Genomic DNA, 15,240 nt, shown 5'->3' on the forward strand with positions numbered 1-15,240 from the left:
TACGTACATGTCGAGGCCTAGGCATGTTCCTCCGAGAACTTTTCCGACTCGGACTCGGGTGACCCTCTTTGCAAGTCGGATACAAGTGTTCAACGCACTGGCCTGACATTTCAACCATCAATTGTCGCTGTACGTCTCTCTGCAGTTCCTCCGACGAAAAGCGGCCACATCATTGGAGTATGATGAGTAGGGGAAGCAAGCAGGCAAATCCAAAGGAATTAGGGTTGATGAATGGTAGATGGCATCGACGTGCAAGATGTGTGGTCAAGCTTCATCCATCCGGTGAAGTACAATCGAACGAAGGGCCCGCCCTCTTTCGCTCGACGTGCAGCAGCAGGTGTGCACGCATGCTTGTGCCCACTGCCATTCGCCCCGGCCATCGCGCGTCTGATCAAGCATCCTGATGAGACTTTTGCTGATCACTGTTTTCCAGGTCCATGGGCTCTGCCAACGTAACTGTGCGGAGGTCGGCAACGGCAACCGGTCCGGAACGCAGATCGACACGTGGCGTTTATCTTTGTGCGTGATAACGTTTGGAGGCAATCAAATGATGATGACCTCCTGCGTATGAGACAAAATGGGACTAGGACTACCACATTTCTCTCCAGACATCGACTCGGAATGAGAATAAGAATTCAATGTTCAGACACTGTTGAAGTTTGAATTGTTCTCGAGGACACTGCCGCTCTTAAATGCGTCAGTGCCAAGGGAATACGACAGTACTATGGCCGGATTTTGTATTGGCGCCGGGATCATGCACCTCTGTAAAACTAGTTTGTCATGCGCCTTAGGTGTCAATTAACCTAGAAATTGATAACAAACCTAGAAAACTGGACGACGAAACATCTGATTCACGCACTAGCAAATGCTCATCCACTGGCTTGACCAGACCAGCTGCGCAAGCTGAAACACGAGGCAGCAAGCACCCAAGCACCATATTTCAAAATGATATCATCATTCTTTAAGCTTTATAACCTCCGATGCAAATCTGAGTCCGACGGCTTACATGTTCTTACTTCATGGAGCTGACAAGTATAGGGTAAGAACGTAACGTTCACCTCCTCCTTCAACCATGTCAGAAAGACCGGTCCTCAGCCTCGGCGACAAGCTCAAGCTTTTCCCAACAGCTGTCGCAGTCTGTCAGTCTCCTTAAAACTCACGTCGTGCTGAAGCACTAACTTCAGCCCGCGTTTGTGTTCGTTCCCTAGTGTCCACGCTCGTATGGAAACTGCTCTTCGCGGGCTTACGCGGACGCGGCGGCGCGTCCACCTACGGTCGCGAGGTCTCCTACTCCGTCACGCGCACGCTCACCAACTGGCTCAGCGTGCGCCAGCTGCAGGTCATACGCGGCACTTCCGAGGAGGCATGGACGAAATGGGCCGCTGCGCACCCTGAGTTGGAGACGTCAACGGAGGACATCGACTACGACGCCAAGCTGCACTGGATTGGGGACCCGATTCCTGCGACAAAGATTCTTGTCCATGTTCACGGTAAGCTGCGGTGCGTCACCTATTATCGACGCAGCCTTCTGAAAATGTGTTATAGGTGGAGGATACGTGCTGCCCCTGGGTGCGGGACACCTCGACCTACTGAACTACTTGCGCAACCAGGTCAAGAAACGAACCGACATCGACATGGCCGTCGCCGTATTCGAGTACAGTACGTACCATGCTGCCCGCCTGTCTGAATTTCACAGCCCCTAACCTATCCCTTCCCGTAGCACGCGCTCCGCAGGGCATTTACCCCCTCCAAATGCAGCAGTTCGGCGCAGCAATGCACCACCTCCTCAACGACGGAATCATGCCCTCGAACCTCATCGTCTCGGGCGACTCTGCCGGCACGCACATCATCCTCTCCGTCATCTCGCACTTCCTGCACCCGCACCCGGAGCTCACGGAGCCCCCCTCGCTCGCGGACGAGCTCGGCGGCCTCCTGCTCATCTCCCCACGCACCTCCAATGAGACCTCATCCCGCTCCTTCTCCGAGAACTCCAACCGCGACATGCTTTCTCGCGATACGTTGAAGCGGTGGATGGGCACTTTCCGCGTCGGCAGCGCCATCGCAGACGCGGAGGGTGTGCGCAAGGACGGGTTCTACACCGAGCCCGTGAAGGCTCCCAAGGAGTGGTGGAACGGTCTGTGCCCCGACGTCGTCAAGAAGGTGTTCATCTCCGCGGGCGAGCACGAGTGTTTCCGAGATGATATCCTCACGTTTGCTGAGTCGTGGAAGGGCATCCAGGGCCTCGACCTGACGTGCTTCGTCGAGGAGCGCGGCGTGCACGATTCACCGGTCGTCGATTTCGAGGCGGGCCGGCCGCCGACGAAGCTCCTGAACGCGATCGTGGACTGGCTCGTTGGTGCGCTGCAGCGGCCTGAGTAAGCAGTGGCCATAAGTAAGCACTGCCGATGAATCTTTTGTGAAGCTCGAGGTCTGTCCACATCTGACATTTAGCTCTCATGTATGTTATGTTCCTCCATCCTAGACAATTGTATTCAGCTTCTTCGCTGAGTGGACTCGATGACGTTTCCCTTCCGGTGCACACGGAATGATTAAGTATCTCGCAAGGAGAGGTCCTGGATATGCAGAAGATTCACTTCGGACCATGTCCCCTTTTGCCGCAGCGCTCGTGGTTCTAATAGCCCTCAATCACCTCGCGCGGCCTGTCGTCAAGTATATGAGCGCTGGGCGAGGCGCCCATGCTAGCCAAGCGCGCACATGAATCGGATGTTCTGAAGGCCCGAGCCAGGCGAGCGTACACGACGACCTCACTCAGTGATCCGTCGGGGTCGTGTCAAGTGGTCCCTGATACAGGCGCCCTTTGTTCGGTTCTTAGGTTGCTTTGATTTCGAGCCCCGCGACGTGCCCGGGAAAGCCCTGCTTTATTCGCCAGGACATCTTCGAGGCAGCAGTCTTACTGCACACCGGACGGTAACCAAATCGCCATAATGAGGGCTGCATTCCCTTTCTTTTCTTACCAAAATCTGGAAGCGCAATTGTTAATACCACGGCACCTAAATCGTGCCATGCACTTGTCACGCTTTGAAGCTTAAGCTTAAGACTGTTTGCAACATATGCCAGTGCAGAGTCCTGTACACTACACCCATCCTTTACTAACTCGGGGTTTCGCTACCCTCATAGTCGATTCCCAGTTCAAGTACCACTCATTACTTCCTGGGTACACACCCACGCCTGATACAGTGCTGTAAAATGGTTGGCGTAGTCTATGCGCCACACCCAATGCTCACAACGACGCGGTGTTGCCTTTCCAATTCGCCCTTGCTTACCACCTTCGACTTCCGCGTGTATCCTATGTCCCTTCGACGCTCATGCTCAAGGCGCTCGTATCCGCCGAGGCTTTCCTGAGGCACCGCAGATCTTGCACTAAGGAGCAAGAGCTCATCAAGGTGAGCTTGAGCGTGAGTGAATCCTAGAATTCAGGGTCTCAGTATCAACTGCAACTGCAGAAGTCACGGACCGAACGAGAAGTTAGTAGTCTCAGGCTTGAGGGGGAATTTATCAGAGAGCCGATAATTCAAATTCATCATCGACTCGATTTGTGGCGTAGAAACCATATGTCTGAGAGCCATAGCAATGCTCGAACATCGACAAGCTGTTGAACACAACGAAACGTCCTCTCTAACGCATGGTGCGTATTCAAGACCAACTATGTCGAGGAATCAGCCGTATTGAGCGCGTAGTTTCCTAACTTGCAAAGTAGCGCCATTAATGGTCTGCGTGTGTATACGCCCATTACACCTTAGTCGACCGAATTGACGCAGCATCGCGTAGTCCTGAACGCACGACATTATCTCTACCTTCTCTAGGAATTGCTACATGGAGTTGTGGCGTGAAAAGCCCAGTGCCAGAGTGCTGCGAGTCGAAGATTTCAACTTACACACAGTCTCCGAGTCCTGGATACCTGGTAACTTCTGTATGAGAAATGAGAAGCGACAACGTTGTACCTGGGATTCTGCATCCTTCAATCACAGGTAACCCACAAGTGGTGCACTTCGTTGATGGCTGTACCGCTTGGGTACATGTGCACCTAAAACATACGCCCCAAATTAGCGCATCCGAGTGCCTGAGCGGTTGAACGGTTAGCCGGGTATGCTACCGTAAAGGCACAGGTTTATCGGTTCACAGGTAGAATGTTGTGCCCCTTCAGCATCACATGAGCTCCCCTTTGGAAAGTTCGCATAGACTCCCAGTCTTGCCAGTCTTCCTGTACACGCAGATGAATAATTGCTACGACGAAATGAACCCTACACCCTTAAAGCAACCATCCCCGCAAACGATGGCCAAGCCCGAGCATACGCAAAAGTCGTTCTGGCGCCATATTGTTCCAAAGCTAGGATTTTTTGTGTAAGTTATCTTGCAAATTGAGATATGTTGCGCGTTGTTTATACAATCAACCTCATCTCAGAGTCAAGGTAAGTCGCACGTGCATTGGCTCTGGGCTGGGCAGATTTATCTATTGCCTGTTCCTCAATCTTCAATGCAGTCTCTGGCGGATTATATTTTATATCGTAAGACGTGACCCATCACTCAGCTTGGTAGTTTGAAGTTTTCAGGCTGACAGTCACTCTTTGGTTCTCTTCTAATGCAGGATACCTAATGCATGTTCAACTTCAGGATCACAAGCACATGCGCAATGTAATCCTTATGCGGGGACCTCTTTTGTGGGGATTTATGTTCATGACATACGTTGTGCGCGAGTATCGGACCCATGGTAGCGGACAGACACCAAGGCCTAGTGACGTGAGTGAAAAGGGCCAGGTCTGCGACGAGATGCCCCACAAGTGAAAGTGATATAGCTGTCCATCGAGATATTACGTTGCTGTTACCCACAGAGTGAACGCTGGCCATACACGAAATCAAGAGTGCCGTACATGAATGCTCGTCAACGATACATAGAAAACCCGCGTCAAATTGAGCTACTAGTCGCTAATGATATGTTGAAGCCGACGACCCCACAGTAGCTGCATTGTGATAAGTAGGGTGGTAGTTGCTTGGAGTTTCAGGGAGCAGGAACAAGAATTAATGGGACTAAAACACTGAGGCTTTGATCAACGTCGATACGAAGAAACGGCCAGAGGAGAGGAGAAGTCCCCAGCAAAACATGTCGTTGCGGGTACACTCGAGTACTTGTCTCGGGTAAAAGATATGGACGCTTTATAACAAAGAGTAGCAGTAGCAGGTTGTCAAACATGTCCTCATATGTCATGTTTACCTCCCATCACTGATATTGTACTAGGACAAAAGAGTGCCCCTGTCCTAGCTAGATAAACACCACGAACATACAGCTTATCCCGCACTCGCCGGGTGGCTCCAGGTACAAGTCTGTGTTTGACGGGAATGTTCATTGGCGCTTTGGGAAATCGAGCATGTGCGTCACCAGCTCGGTTGTGGCGTAGAAGCCCGGTTTGGTGTTCTGACTGTACACATGCCCATCACAATGTTGCTCCGTATCTTTGAACGTCCTGATTCACCATCTTTATCGCAAAATCAGTCGCACCTACAAATGCTAGTGATAGGAGTCAAATTTGTTATCAGACTACTTGAAGACATGGGTAAGTTCGGTTAACTCTGTCACAGTCTCGTTTGCCTATCCATGAGTGTCGTCGCCAACTTGAAACTCGGCGACTTGAGTCTTTACTCACTATTTCCTCCCAATCTTCCGTCATCTATCGCGCCAAAATCAAGATACGGGCAGTGTGTTTGATGCTCTGCATGGGTGCGCGTTGACAAAGCCGCCGGTGATTGCTGCATAGGATGCAAAGGTGTGCTGATTTCTCTGTGCAACGATGCATATATACAGCATTAGTTGATCCGCTCCCTTCGACCTTCACACAGATCCTACTGCATTTGCTGTGCGCCCCCAAAGAGATATATATGGCTATCTCCCAAGTTATGGCTCTTCATAGCGTCAAGTCCGAGAGCAATGAGTAGTCCTGTGCGTGACTTCCTACGGTGGGGCCCAGCTTCCACCAAGCCAAGGTTGTGCTGGTGAGCATTTCTTGTACGTTTGCAAGCGTCCAATATCGTGCTCACATAGCCCCGTCCTATCTCACAGGAAGAGTGAGTGACATATGATTTTTCCTGTAGCTGCATATCGTGGCCTGGTGTTGAATCAGTTGCATAGTCTCCCTTGGACTATCTTACTTATAGTACGTCCTGGTTTCGAATATGGGTGCTGCCTATTGACAGCCGAGAAGCATCGGCTACACCCAACTGCTTGACAATTACCAGAACTCCGGTGCCCTGAGCAAAGTACTTGTTATGTTCGGCATTTTCGATATCGCTTGGGGAGGCGTGCTTATACTGGCCGCGGTGGGCGAATACAGAGCCCACTCTCCGGAGCAGGCGCAAAAGGGTCTTAATGATAGTGAGAAGAACCAGTCTTGTGATTGTGCTAAGGAGATGAACGCGGAGAAGAATATGAGTGTGGAGGAGAAAGAGGCAGCATTAGTTTAGTGGCTCACGTACACGTCCCGGTATAACTTGCAGTAAAACGCATCCACAAGTCAAGTTTTGTGAGACTATCGACCATGCCGCCTCAGGAAGAGATAGTGGTAAAGTAAAGAAATATTTTAGTGGTCGCTGTGTAATTATCAAAACAGAAAGGATGTGTTTCAATCTGAATTTGAACAACCAGATTTGTTAGCTATTATATCACTATTACCTACGTGCTGCGGCTAAACCATAACCATGTTTCGGGACAATGTTCAGCTGTTATCAGGAGCTTTCAATAGCGTTATTCACTGATCCGAGAAATAAAAGATCGAATAGCATGAACGAGCAATAAGCAGCGCTACCTTGATGGTTTCCGAGTGCTTGTTCTCACATCTCTACTTCCAACGGCATCATCACCGCGAAAGCCGATATGAAGTCCAGCTGTGCTGGTGTAAATCAAAAGGCGCATAAACCAACCCGAACAGAAAGGTTGTCTCGCGCTCGTCAAGAAGAAAGCGAATTGTTCCAAGAGTAATATGCATCCATTTCCATGCGTGCAGCCATCACTTCTTCCGCAACTCATACTTGTACGTACTCACGCCTGCTCCACTTATATTTCCCGACCACAACTACAGGTTTGTCCACCCAGCCTACAGCTATCATGGTCTGAAGATCCGGTGTCATCCGGTCGACGAAGATAGGCATGTTGTCCCTCTGTATCTTGCGGTAAATCCGTACACTGTAGCACAAGCCTATCACCAAGAAGAATGCGCTTAGCACCATCAGCCCGACGCGCACACCCTGAGGCTCGGCTATCAAGGCAATGCTGAAGACACCTGCGGAGACTCTGAGGAACACAAGGTCTTCGGCCGACTCACTAGATCATGATGAGATATTTCGCTTACATGAAGGTTGGCAACAAGCCCCCGATCAAAGCTATGAACTCTTCAGTCAACTCTTCCTGGATTTAACGCGGTGGCCAGACGCACCCCACCTATAGGATAACGCGGTTATTGAATGGAGCAGTTCAAGAAAAGCATGCATCTCGAAACTTACTTAATACCCATGAACATCGTCTCGCTGGGAGGAAGTCCAAACAGGTCTTTGGCAGTAGGATTTAACATAACGTTAGCCTGGACGAGATTCTGAAAAGAGAGCGATGCTTGTCGTAGGACGCTGACGAGCAGGCTGCCGCCTGATACTTATGGGAGATCCGTCTATTGAACCTTAAAACATTAGGAAGTCCCCGTTTATACGATCCGGACCCGGGAGTACGTGATGTAAGATGGTTTCCGTTGCGAAGGAGTACGTAATTTGTTCATTCGACAAAGTTGACGGTCGCTGACGTTAAACATGTGGAGAGTGAGCTTGGCTAAGACACTGCGAGAAAAAACAGTTTCCCACTCACCATGAGAACAGGCGGAAACGCTAGCAGAAAGCTGTCAAGATGCTGCCAATGTTGACTTGGTTATTGCGGTGAGAACACCAAAACTGCTGAGTGACCACACCATTATCTCAGTTACGTCATAATTACGGAGAAAAGCGCCCATAAACCTATATGAAGGATATGTTCGACGCCCACAGGAGCAACGACAGGATACAGCGATCTCCAAGTGTTGCTCTATTTCCACCCTTGCCAGTGAGTCCCCATACTCAACCTTGTCGCCCGTTTCGAGAAACATACGATTTACGAGAGAATTGGGCAACCCGCCAAGGCCACCCAAGATTCCGTGCCACTTGAAGCGCATCTACGACTAACTCGTGTTGGCTGCCAAGAATGACCGCGCCTACTAACTCTACTGACGCTTCTGAAGCTGCAAGAGCCTTTGAGAAGTCTTAGTGAAAACGTTTGTGGCCCTACCTCTAGATGTGATTCTCCGTAGGAATGCTTCACATTGGAGACCGTTGACAGTCGTTCGTGTTTCATGGTTTCCTCTAATTTCCTGTCAGGTTAGGCCCCAGCCGAAGAAGTTTCATCTAAGACTAACGGTCTCTTTCGTGTTGATGAGAGCCTACGAAAGCAATGTTTGAAGGCCGCGATGGCTGGCGGAGATGCGTCGGAGTAATCGGAGTTTTAGTTTTCGAGTTCCCAACTCCTGTGAACTATTCTCGCACCACAAGAATGTTCCTCATGCAGGTTTCGGCTTGCATCGACTTTATCATTCACGCTGTTACTGGGCCGTAATTGGCCCCATCCTCTGACATGTGACATCTAGTGAAATGTTGTGTCGTAAGCATTTCTGTAGGCTGCATCATTGTCCCGTGCTGCTAGCTGTCTGACTTTGCTTTATTCCAGGACGGCCCTACCGGCGATCATCCTATAACGGGTCTTGCTTTCTTCTGGTCAACGGCGCCGACACTGGTGGCGGCACAGTTCCGATCCCATTCTCTGATCCACCTGTGGACAGCCACTAGCGCCCGTTCATGTCTACATTCTTCATGTTTTTGAAGGCCGGCCACCTCCACTCACAGGATCAGATTTCACTGTACTGGTGGCATCCGTGGATACGCGCGATATCGCTGACACGTTGGCCAGCGACAACGGCCACCTATCAGAGCTGTCACCCATGTTCTTTCTCTTGCCTTGATACGCGCGCTTTGGATTCGGACAACCGCCGCGTAACAGTCTCTACTTGCTACATTCCTTCATTACTATTTCCAAGGAAGGTGTTTTCCGGACCGTTAGTGCCGCGCTTCTCTGTGAACATACTCGCCGGTCTCTGGTTATCAAACATACACGCAGAATGGAGGCGTTTGCGGTGACGCTAACCCTGTCTTCTGTCTCGCTTTCTTTCTTTCGTTCCGCCTAAACGTTGCTGTTGATTCAAGTGAGCCCTGTTACACAGTGGCTGAAACTTTTGGACACTCTGGTAGAGGCACGAGAACGGCAAAACATATTTTCAGAAGTCGTACCAGGAGATATTCGCGTCCTGAACGGACACGAAACAGCTCAAGCTGGGGAGTTATGTTTTCGTATAAAGAGGGCATGGCCAACAGCGATAAAACTCAACTCGTACTCGACGATGATCCTCCAGGCTCTCGCAGCGACTTCTCTGCTGCTCTTGTGGTTCTTGCATCGGATTTTCGCAGTCCCTGCACATCTGAAGCACCTGCCTACCGTCCCGTTGTGGCCGTGGGTCTGGAGCTACCTAACGGCGAAGCCGGACACTTATCGATGCCAACGTTTCTTGATTCCGATGATGGACAAGTACGGGGATGGGCTTGTGCTCACCTGGGTGGTGGGTCAATGGATGGTGCAGGTGCTGGATCCGAAGGTAAACTTCTGGCATCATTGAGCTGAGCTTGCGAACGTGTAGCTGATCGTTAGAATTTTTCTGCCCATAACAGATGCTTCATCACATTCTCATGAACCAAGGAAAGTTCATCAAGATCACCCCCGGCAAAGAGACGATGATCACCGAACTCATCGGTACGGGCAGCGTCATCTTTGCGTCGGGCGATGACTGGAAGAGACAAGCACCGGTCATAAAGCAGGCATTCTCCCTCCCGCTCCCGATCCCTGCGTTTGTAGCGCTCGCAAAGAATGCTATCGACGTCGTCAAGAACACGAACACGATTCCCCGCGAAGATGCAACGCACAGGGTGCGGTGGTCAGACCTGGCGCAGCGCATCGCGCTGGATGGCCTAGGCCTTGGTCTATACGGGCACAACTTCGACGCCGTGCGGAAACGCTCAAGCTTCGCGGAGGATTATAAGAAGCTGATACCGGCGATGTCGAGCCCACCGTACGTGCTGTTTCCGCAGCTAGAGCGGTTAGTCCCGCGGCCCGAGGAGCACGCACGTCTGGACCGATTCGTGGGCTCACTAGTCGACCTCCTCCACTCGAAGAGAGACAACCCCGGAAACGACATCATGACGTTCCTGTTGAACAATCAGGAGTTGACCGAGGTCGAGCTTAGGGATAACATGGCAACACTGTTTTTAGCGGGGCACGTAAGTCATCAACCAACCATCGCCTTCTTGTACATAAAAAGAACCTGACCGTTGGCCATATGGTTTAGGATACCACGTCAGGTGCCATGGCTTCCTTCATGTATTTCCTCGCGAAAAACCCAAAGGTCCAGCAAACCTGCCGAGCTGAAGTCCTCCGCGTGCTCGGCACAACCGCGGACCCGACACTGGCGACATTGGGGCCTGACTCGCTCCCGTACCTGCACGCGTGTATTCACGAAACATTGCGTACCAACCCACCCGGGTCGTCAACCACCCCGCGAACGGCACAGGTAGACGTCATGCTCGACAAGTACCTCATCCCCGCGGGCACCCCATTGGTGAGCAACATCCACGCAATGCAACACAGCGCGCGGGTATGGGAGGAGCCAGAGGTATTCCGTCCCGAGCGCTTCCTCACCGCGGATGGCGGTGCAGAGGACCACAATGCCCAGGCCAAAGGCCAGGCATTCGCCACGGCTGCACTTGGAGAGAACGACGCCAAGGCGCGGGAAGACGTAGCAACCGTCTTAAAGCTGAAGGAGCGCTGGATGCCGTTCTCAGTAGGTCCGCGCAAGTGTCCCGCGCGCAACTTTGCGCTGTACGAGATGCGGACAGTAACGGCGATGTTTCTGAGGGAATTCGAGTGGACGCTGCCGGAGGGGTCTATACACGAGGATGAAATCCAGAACTCGTTTTTCGCCTTCTCGTTATCTTTGCCTCATGATCTGGATATCACGTTCCGGCCGTTGAGGCAAGAGGATGATGGGGTGACAGCGTAACGAGGATATGTCTGGATAAGCTTTGTTATTATTGTATGTACGTATAGCTCGTTGAATTCACCGCCGTGGTCGTGCTTGTGTAACCACGACAAAGGGAATTTGAAAGGACATGCCGTTGCATCACGCGGATTGACAAAAGATATGGGACTTGAGTCAAAGTCACGGTGTGCTCTCTTTGTTTGCCTGCAGAGCAAGTCGTGTCCTCTTAAGTAACAGTTGACGATCAGAACACCCGCGAGCTGAAAGGCACAGTACTTACGGATAAAACACGCACCTATTCCTGGCTGTCACAGCTCGTAGTTTCCGCTCCCGCTCCTCCAAAGTCGTCTTATCTTCCTGGACAAAGTGTAGGAATCAAAGTACAAGTGGATAAAACACCACGCATATACTAGGCAAGGCAACACATGCCCCAACCAACTTCACCACTGTGGGCCCGAGCGCTATTGTTAGCCGGGTCTAATCGCGCACAATTGCAACGCGTTCGGACTCTCACTATGACTCGTTGAAAATCCATCTATCGTTCGGCCAGTGCTTCAAGTCATCCAACGTCTTCACTAAGCTAAACGTGTCAACCATCAATGATTAACGTTTTAAACTTGCTTGTGATGGAATACTTTAGCCTTATCAGTGCACTTGGCTCTGCCCACCAGAAGTTTCTCTGTCGACTTTGAACGAGTCAGTTCTCGCCAGCCTCGGCTCCCGACGTGATAGAGCTGGGACCTAGAAAAGAGGGCATTTTGCGTCAAGTTCATGTAGCGGTAGCGGGTGTTTCAACGAGGAGCGTTAGAGAGACGGTGAGGACAATGTTGGATGCGTCATGCCAGACGCGCTTAGGGCCGGCCTCGTAGATACCTGAGTGGAATTACCCCTATTTGACACCTGCTCGCGATCGCCCACTGGATCGCCGGGGGGTTCCTCAACTTCCTGCAGCTCCGCCGGGAATTAAAAGTTTCGCCAGTACGTGCATCGTCTCAGTTGAAGCCAAACATAGCTTATCTCTAGTGTAAGATATACATACCGTGTCCTGAGTCAATCCCCAAGGCAAAACACAAAGCAGCTACGGCATAGGGTGCGTCCACCTGCTAACCTTAAATCCAAAACTCGAAATGGGCCCGTGCACTAATATCCGTGATTCCCAATATATCATGATGTACAGCCGTACTTGATAGCTACTATCAATCGAATAAGCTCACAACAAAATGAGCGTACGTCCCCCGAAGCGGAAGCACCTGGCCTCCCCGCAACCCAGTAATAATAAACCATAAATAATTCTTCTAGCCCTACGCCCCAGTTTCTGATCTCCTCTGTATCAGAGAACGTTTTATGCGAACCACCAGAGAGTGGTGACGCCAACAGGGAAGGTGTATGCCGCCTGTTTGCCCTGGAACTCGATGGTAGCATCGACAGCGACGGGGTTGAACGTGGTCGATGAGCTGTCGTCCCTGTTTATGAACGTAAGTTCCTGCGTTCAAACAAAACCAAAAGTCTAGTATGCCTTACCAGTTCAGTACGACGAGAGCCCAGCGAGAGGGATCAGATGATGACGCTCGGCCGGTCTTGTAGGCACCGACACGGAGCGCCCAGGAGTTGCTCCCAGCAACGGTGACACCGATACGCTGGCCCCAAGGGCCGTTAGGATCCTTGGGGATGATAGCCTTGGCGGCCTGACCCAGCGAGTAGACTGCAATCGACGCCCATGTCAGTAAGAAGGAAGGTTAATGAAAGGCGACTACTGGACTCACGCTCTTGGTTGGCTGACCACGTTCCGTCGCTGTTGATCGTGACGACTCCACGGCAGCCGCCCGTGCAGCTGTCGGAGCCGGGGAGGATGGGTTGACCGCTGCCGTCGAGTGCGAGGTTCCACATGAGGCCGGACGAGGCGCCGTACTCGATCGCGCCGATCATGATGTTATCCAAGTTCCACTTGATGTCGGTCCACCAGTCCGAGCCGAGCGTGCCCGTGCACTCGGTGAAGTAGACTTCCTATATGTGGGTCAAACCAGTGAGCAGGTGCTAAGGGAAGGTTGTTAGAATAAACGCACCTTGTCGGGATACTGAGAAGTGAAGTTGGCCTGCTCCTCATATGTGCCTTCGTAGCAATGGAACGAGACGCCGTCGAACGAGCTCTCCGCAGCTTGCATCTACACATAAAGTTAACCCGTAGTTAGTTCTGAGATCTCATTGCAACTAAAAATATACACTCACAAGCTGAACAGGGTATGCACTAGCATGGTCCCAGTTGTGTTCGTACCCAATGAGCTTCACATCAGTGAATCCTGCACTGTTCATCAGCGGCCTGAGCGCCTCGCCGACAGCAGCCTCGGTGGCGACAGGCATGCTCGTGCTCGGGTACGTGGTATCTGAGTTCTCTGGCTCGTTCTGGATGCCGACAGCAAAGACAGGGATGTTCTTGCCCTGGAATCCCGTCAAAGCATCGACAATGTACTGTGCATCTATCCAGCAAAGCGGATACTCAGCGACTTCGCTGAATTTAACGGGGCGACAACGAGGACTCACAGGAGTTGACATCCGCATCGTTCAAGGAACCACCATCGGCGTTTGCGGGGGTTTTCATCCAAGCAGGCTAAATTTCGCGGTAATTCTCAGCATAAAAATGCAATAAACGCTGTATTCACTTACCGGAGACCACGGCACTAAATGGAACCTCACAGCGCTATTTACCGACAGAATATCGGTGAGTGTCGAGAAAAGGTAAGATGGCGAGGCATCGATGTTAAAACTAGTCAAGCCCGTGTCGCCGGCTGTATCGTCGAAGCTATAGACTATGAGGGCGTGGTCAGTGCGTGACTTGCGGCCGACATACTACAGAGAGCTTACCCGAGGTAGAGAAGTCCGAAGCACCGAGAGGAACTCGGACGTAGGACAGCGAAGCGGAGTTGGCACCATCGGTGACTGTTAGAAGTGACAAATAAACATCTGTTCAAGCAAAAAAAGTACACAAGTTGATCTCACTGTTGAACATATAGTCCATGAGCTTCCAGTATTCATCGGAGTTGGCAGTCTGCATAAGCCGTTAGATGGTTGCCCGATAACTTGAATGAAGCTTCATACCTTCAAGCCGTCCAGCAGCTTAGCCGAAGAGTCCGCTGGAAGACCATTTCAGTAACGACGTTGCATGTAAACTGAACGGTGACGTACTCAGTGTCGCGCCGAAGCCCTGGATGGTCTGGTAGACCTGGGTGTCGTCGATCTGGATGTCGGCAGCCGCGGCTGTTCCAGGGGTACCGAACGCGATAGCGCTGGCAGGGGGCGTGGAAGCGAGCAAGGAGGCCTTGTCCCAGGTTGTTTGCCACTACGGTGTGTATCCGTGCCTGTCAGGGGCAAGGGACTCGTCTGGAGAAGCAAGGCACACGTACGACGTCCTGGATCTGCTGGGCAGCAGCACCGTGTACGAGAGCAAAAGCGGCAACAACGAAAGAGCGACGCATGTTAGCGGTGGTTGACTGCGTTTGTGATGATACAACCGGCTGCTCTCCCTCAGCATTTATACTTTAGAGATTTCCTCTCTCAACTCGTCAATCAGACGAAATCTCAGGGTTGCGCGATAGCCAGCATCACCTCGTCTTCGTCTCGCGCACAAAAAGACTAATGAGAATTTGCCAGCGAGTCCCGCAGAGGATCTGAACGCTCCCGAGCACCATCAGCCAATGTACATGGGATAGTATCCTGGGGAACAACATGGTCATGCACATTCTACAATGCGGGCAGAAACCAGGCACGCACCTTGGTGCCGCATCGCGGCATACCCTAACGCGTGTCGTCCAGCGATGCCATTTACACAACCGTCAACTCGAGAACACAAACTTATCTTGTTCGATCGAAACTGCAGGTCGAGATGCATGCGAGCACATGGGAAACACCCCGCGGCTGTGGCACCAGGTTATGCTTCTTAGACAGCCATGCATGTCCCTTTGCTGTGCGTCCGACGTTACGGGTTGGTACACTGGTGGGACCATGCCAGAAGGCGGATGAGTGTGCAATGACAGTACCTATGCCAGCGCGCCGACGAGTAAGGTGGTGGCATGGTCCAATC

At 51.6% G+C, this 15,240-nt stretch overlaps 6 protein-coding genes across 6 annotated transcripts; 3 read left to right on the forward strand and 3 right to left on the reverse strand.

Annotated features, from left to right (window-relative positions):
* The first annotated feature begins 1,049 nt into the window (after positions 1 to 1,049).
* On the forward strand, positions 1,050 to 2,472 carry CONPUDRAFT_130136 (alpha beta-hydrolase). The gene is made up of 4 exons (XM_007774949.1): positions 1,050 to 1,139; positions 1,209 to 1,490; positions 1,546 to 1,659; positions 1,721 to 2,472. The coding sequence occupies exons 1-4, from the start codon at positions 1,073 to 1,075 to the stop codon at positions 2,377 to 2,379; spliced, it is 1,122 nt and encodes a 373-aa protein (XP_007773139.1). The 5' UTR covers positions 1,050 to 1,072; the 3' UTR covers positions 2,380 to 2,472.
* A 357-nt stretch (positions 2,473 to 2,829) lies between these two features.
* Positions 2,830 to 3,587, reverse strand: CONPUDRAFT_76380 (uncharacterized protein; the record flags this gene model as incomplete). Its single annotated transcript, XM_007774746.1, has 4 exons — positions 2,830 to 3,058; positions 3,184 to 3,200; positions 3,285 to 3,427; positions 3,476 to 3,587. The coding sequence occupies 4 exons, from the start codon at positions 3,585 to 3,587 to the stop codon at positions 2,830 to 2,832; spliced, it is 501 nt and encodes a 166-aa protein (XP_007772936.1).
* A 2,354-nt stretch (positions 3,588 to 5,941) lies between these two features.
* Positions 5,942 to 6,474, forward strand: CONPUDRAFT_76381 (uncharacterized protein; the record flags this gene model as incomplete). Its single annotated transcript, XM_007774747.1, has 4 exons — positions 5,942 to 6,006; positions 6,056 to 6,078; positions 6,106 to 6,167; positions 6,208 to 6,474. 4 exons carry the CDS (start codon positions 5,942 to 5,944, stop codon positions 6,472 to 6,474), a joined length of 417 nt encoding a protein of 138 aa, XP_007772937.1.
* Positions 6,475 to 6,840: 366 nt separating this feature from the next.
* On the reverse strand, positions 6,841 to 8,012 carry CONPUDRAFT_146541 (uncharacterized protein; the record flags this gene model as incomplete). Its single annotated transcript, XM_007774950.1, has 4 exons — positions 7,862 to 8,012; positions 7,510 to 7,794; positions 7,053 to 7,330; positions 6,841 to 6,899 (listed from the first exon to the last, which is right to left on the reverse strand). Exons 2-4 carry the CDS (start codon positions 7,575 to 7,577, stop codon positions 6,841 to 6,843), a joined length of 405 nt encoding a protein of 134 aa, XP_007773140.1. The 5' UTR covers positions 7,578 to 7,794; positions 7,862 to 8,012.
* Positions 8,013 to 9,084: 1,072 nt separating this feature from the next.
* On the forward strand, positions 9,085 to 11,186 carry CONPUDRAFT_168561 (cytochrome P450; the record flags this gene model as incomplete). Its single annotated transcript, XM_007774951.1, has 3 exons — positions 9,085 to 9,728; positions 9,802 to 10,407; positions 10,476 to 11,186. The coding sequence occupies exons 1-3, from the start codon at positions 9,477 to 9,479 to the stop codon at positions 11,184 to 11,186; spliced, it is 1,569 nt and encodes a 522-aa protein (XP_007773141.1). The 5' UTR covers positions 9,085 to 9,476.
* A 1,321-nt stretch (positions 11,187 to 12,507) lies between these two features.
* On the reverse strand, positions 12,508 to 15,033 carry CONPUDRAFT_130144 (glycoside hydrolase family 30 protein; the record flags this gene model as incomplete). Its single annotated transcript, XM_007774952.1, has 13 exons — positions 14,931 to 15,033; positions 14,564 to 14,873; positions 14,346 to 14,499; positions 14,259 to 14,293; positions 14,160 to 14,208; positions 14,025 to 14,099; positions 13,827 to 13,969; positions 13,704 to 13,770; positions 13,392 to 13,639; positions 13,229 to 13,327; positions 12,929 to 13,169; positions 12,687 to 12,867; positions 12,508 to 12,628 (listed from the first exon to the last, which is right to left on the reverse strand). The coding sequence occupies exons 2-13, from the start codon at positions 14,633 to 14,635 to the stop codon at positions 12,508 to 12,510; spliced, it is 1,485 nt and encodes a 494-aa protein (XP_007773142.1). The 5' UTR covers positions 14,636 to 14,873; positions 14,931 to 15,033.
* Positions 15,034 to 15,240: the final 207 nt, after the last annotated feature.

This window comes from Coniophora puteana, assembly GCF_000271625.1.
Source record: "Coniophora puteana RWD-64-598 SS2 unplaced genomic scaffold CONPUscaffold_13, whole genome shotgun sequence".
Lineage (NCBI taxonomy): Eukaryota > Fungi > Basidiomycota > Agaricomycetes > Boletales > Coniophoraceae > Coniophora > Coniophora puteana.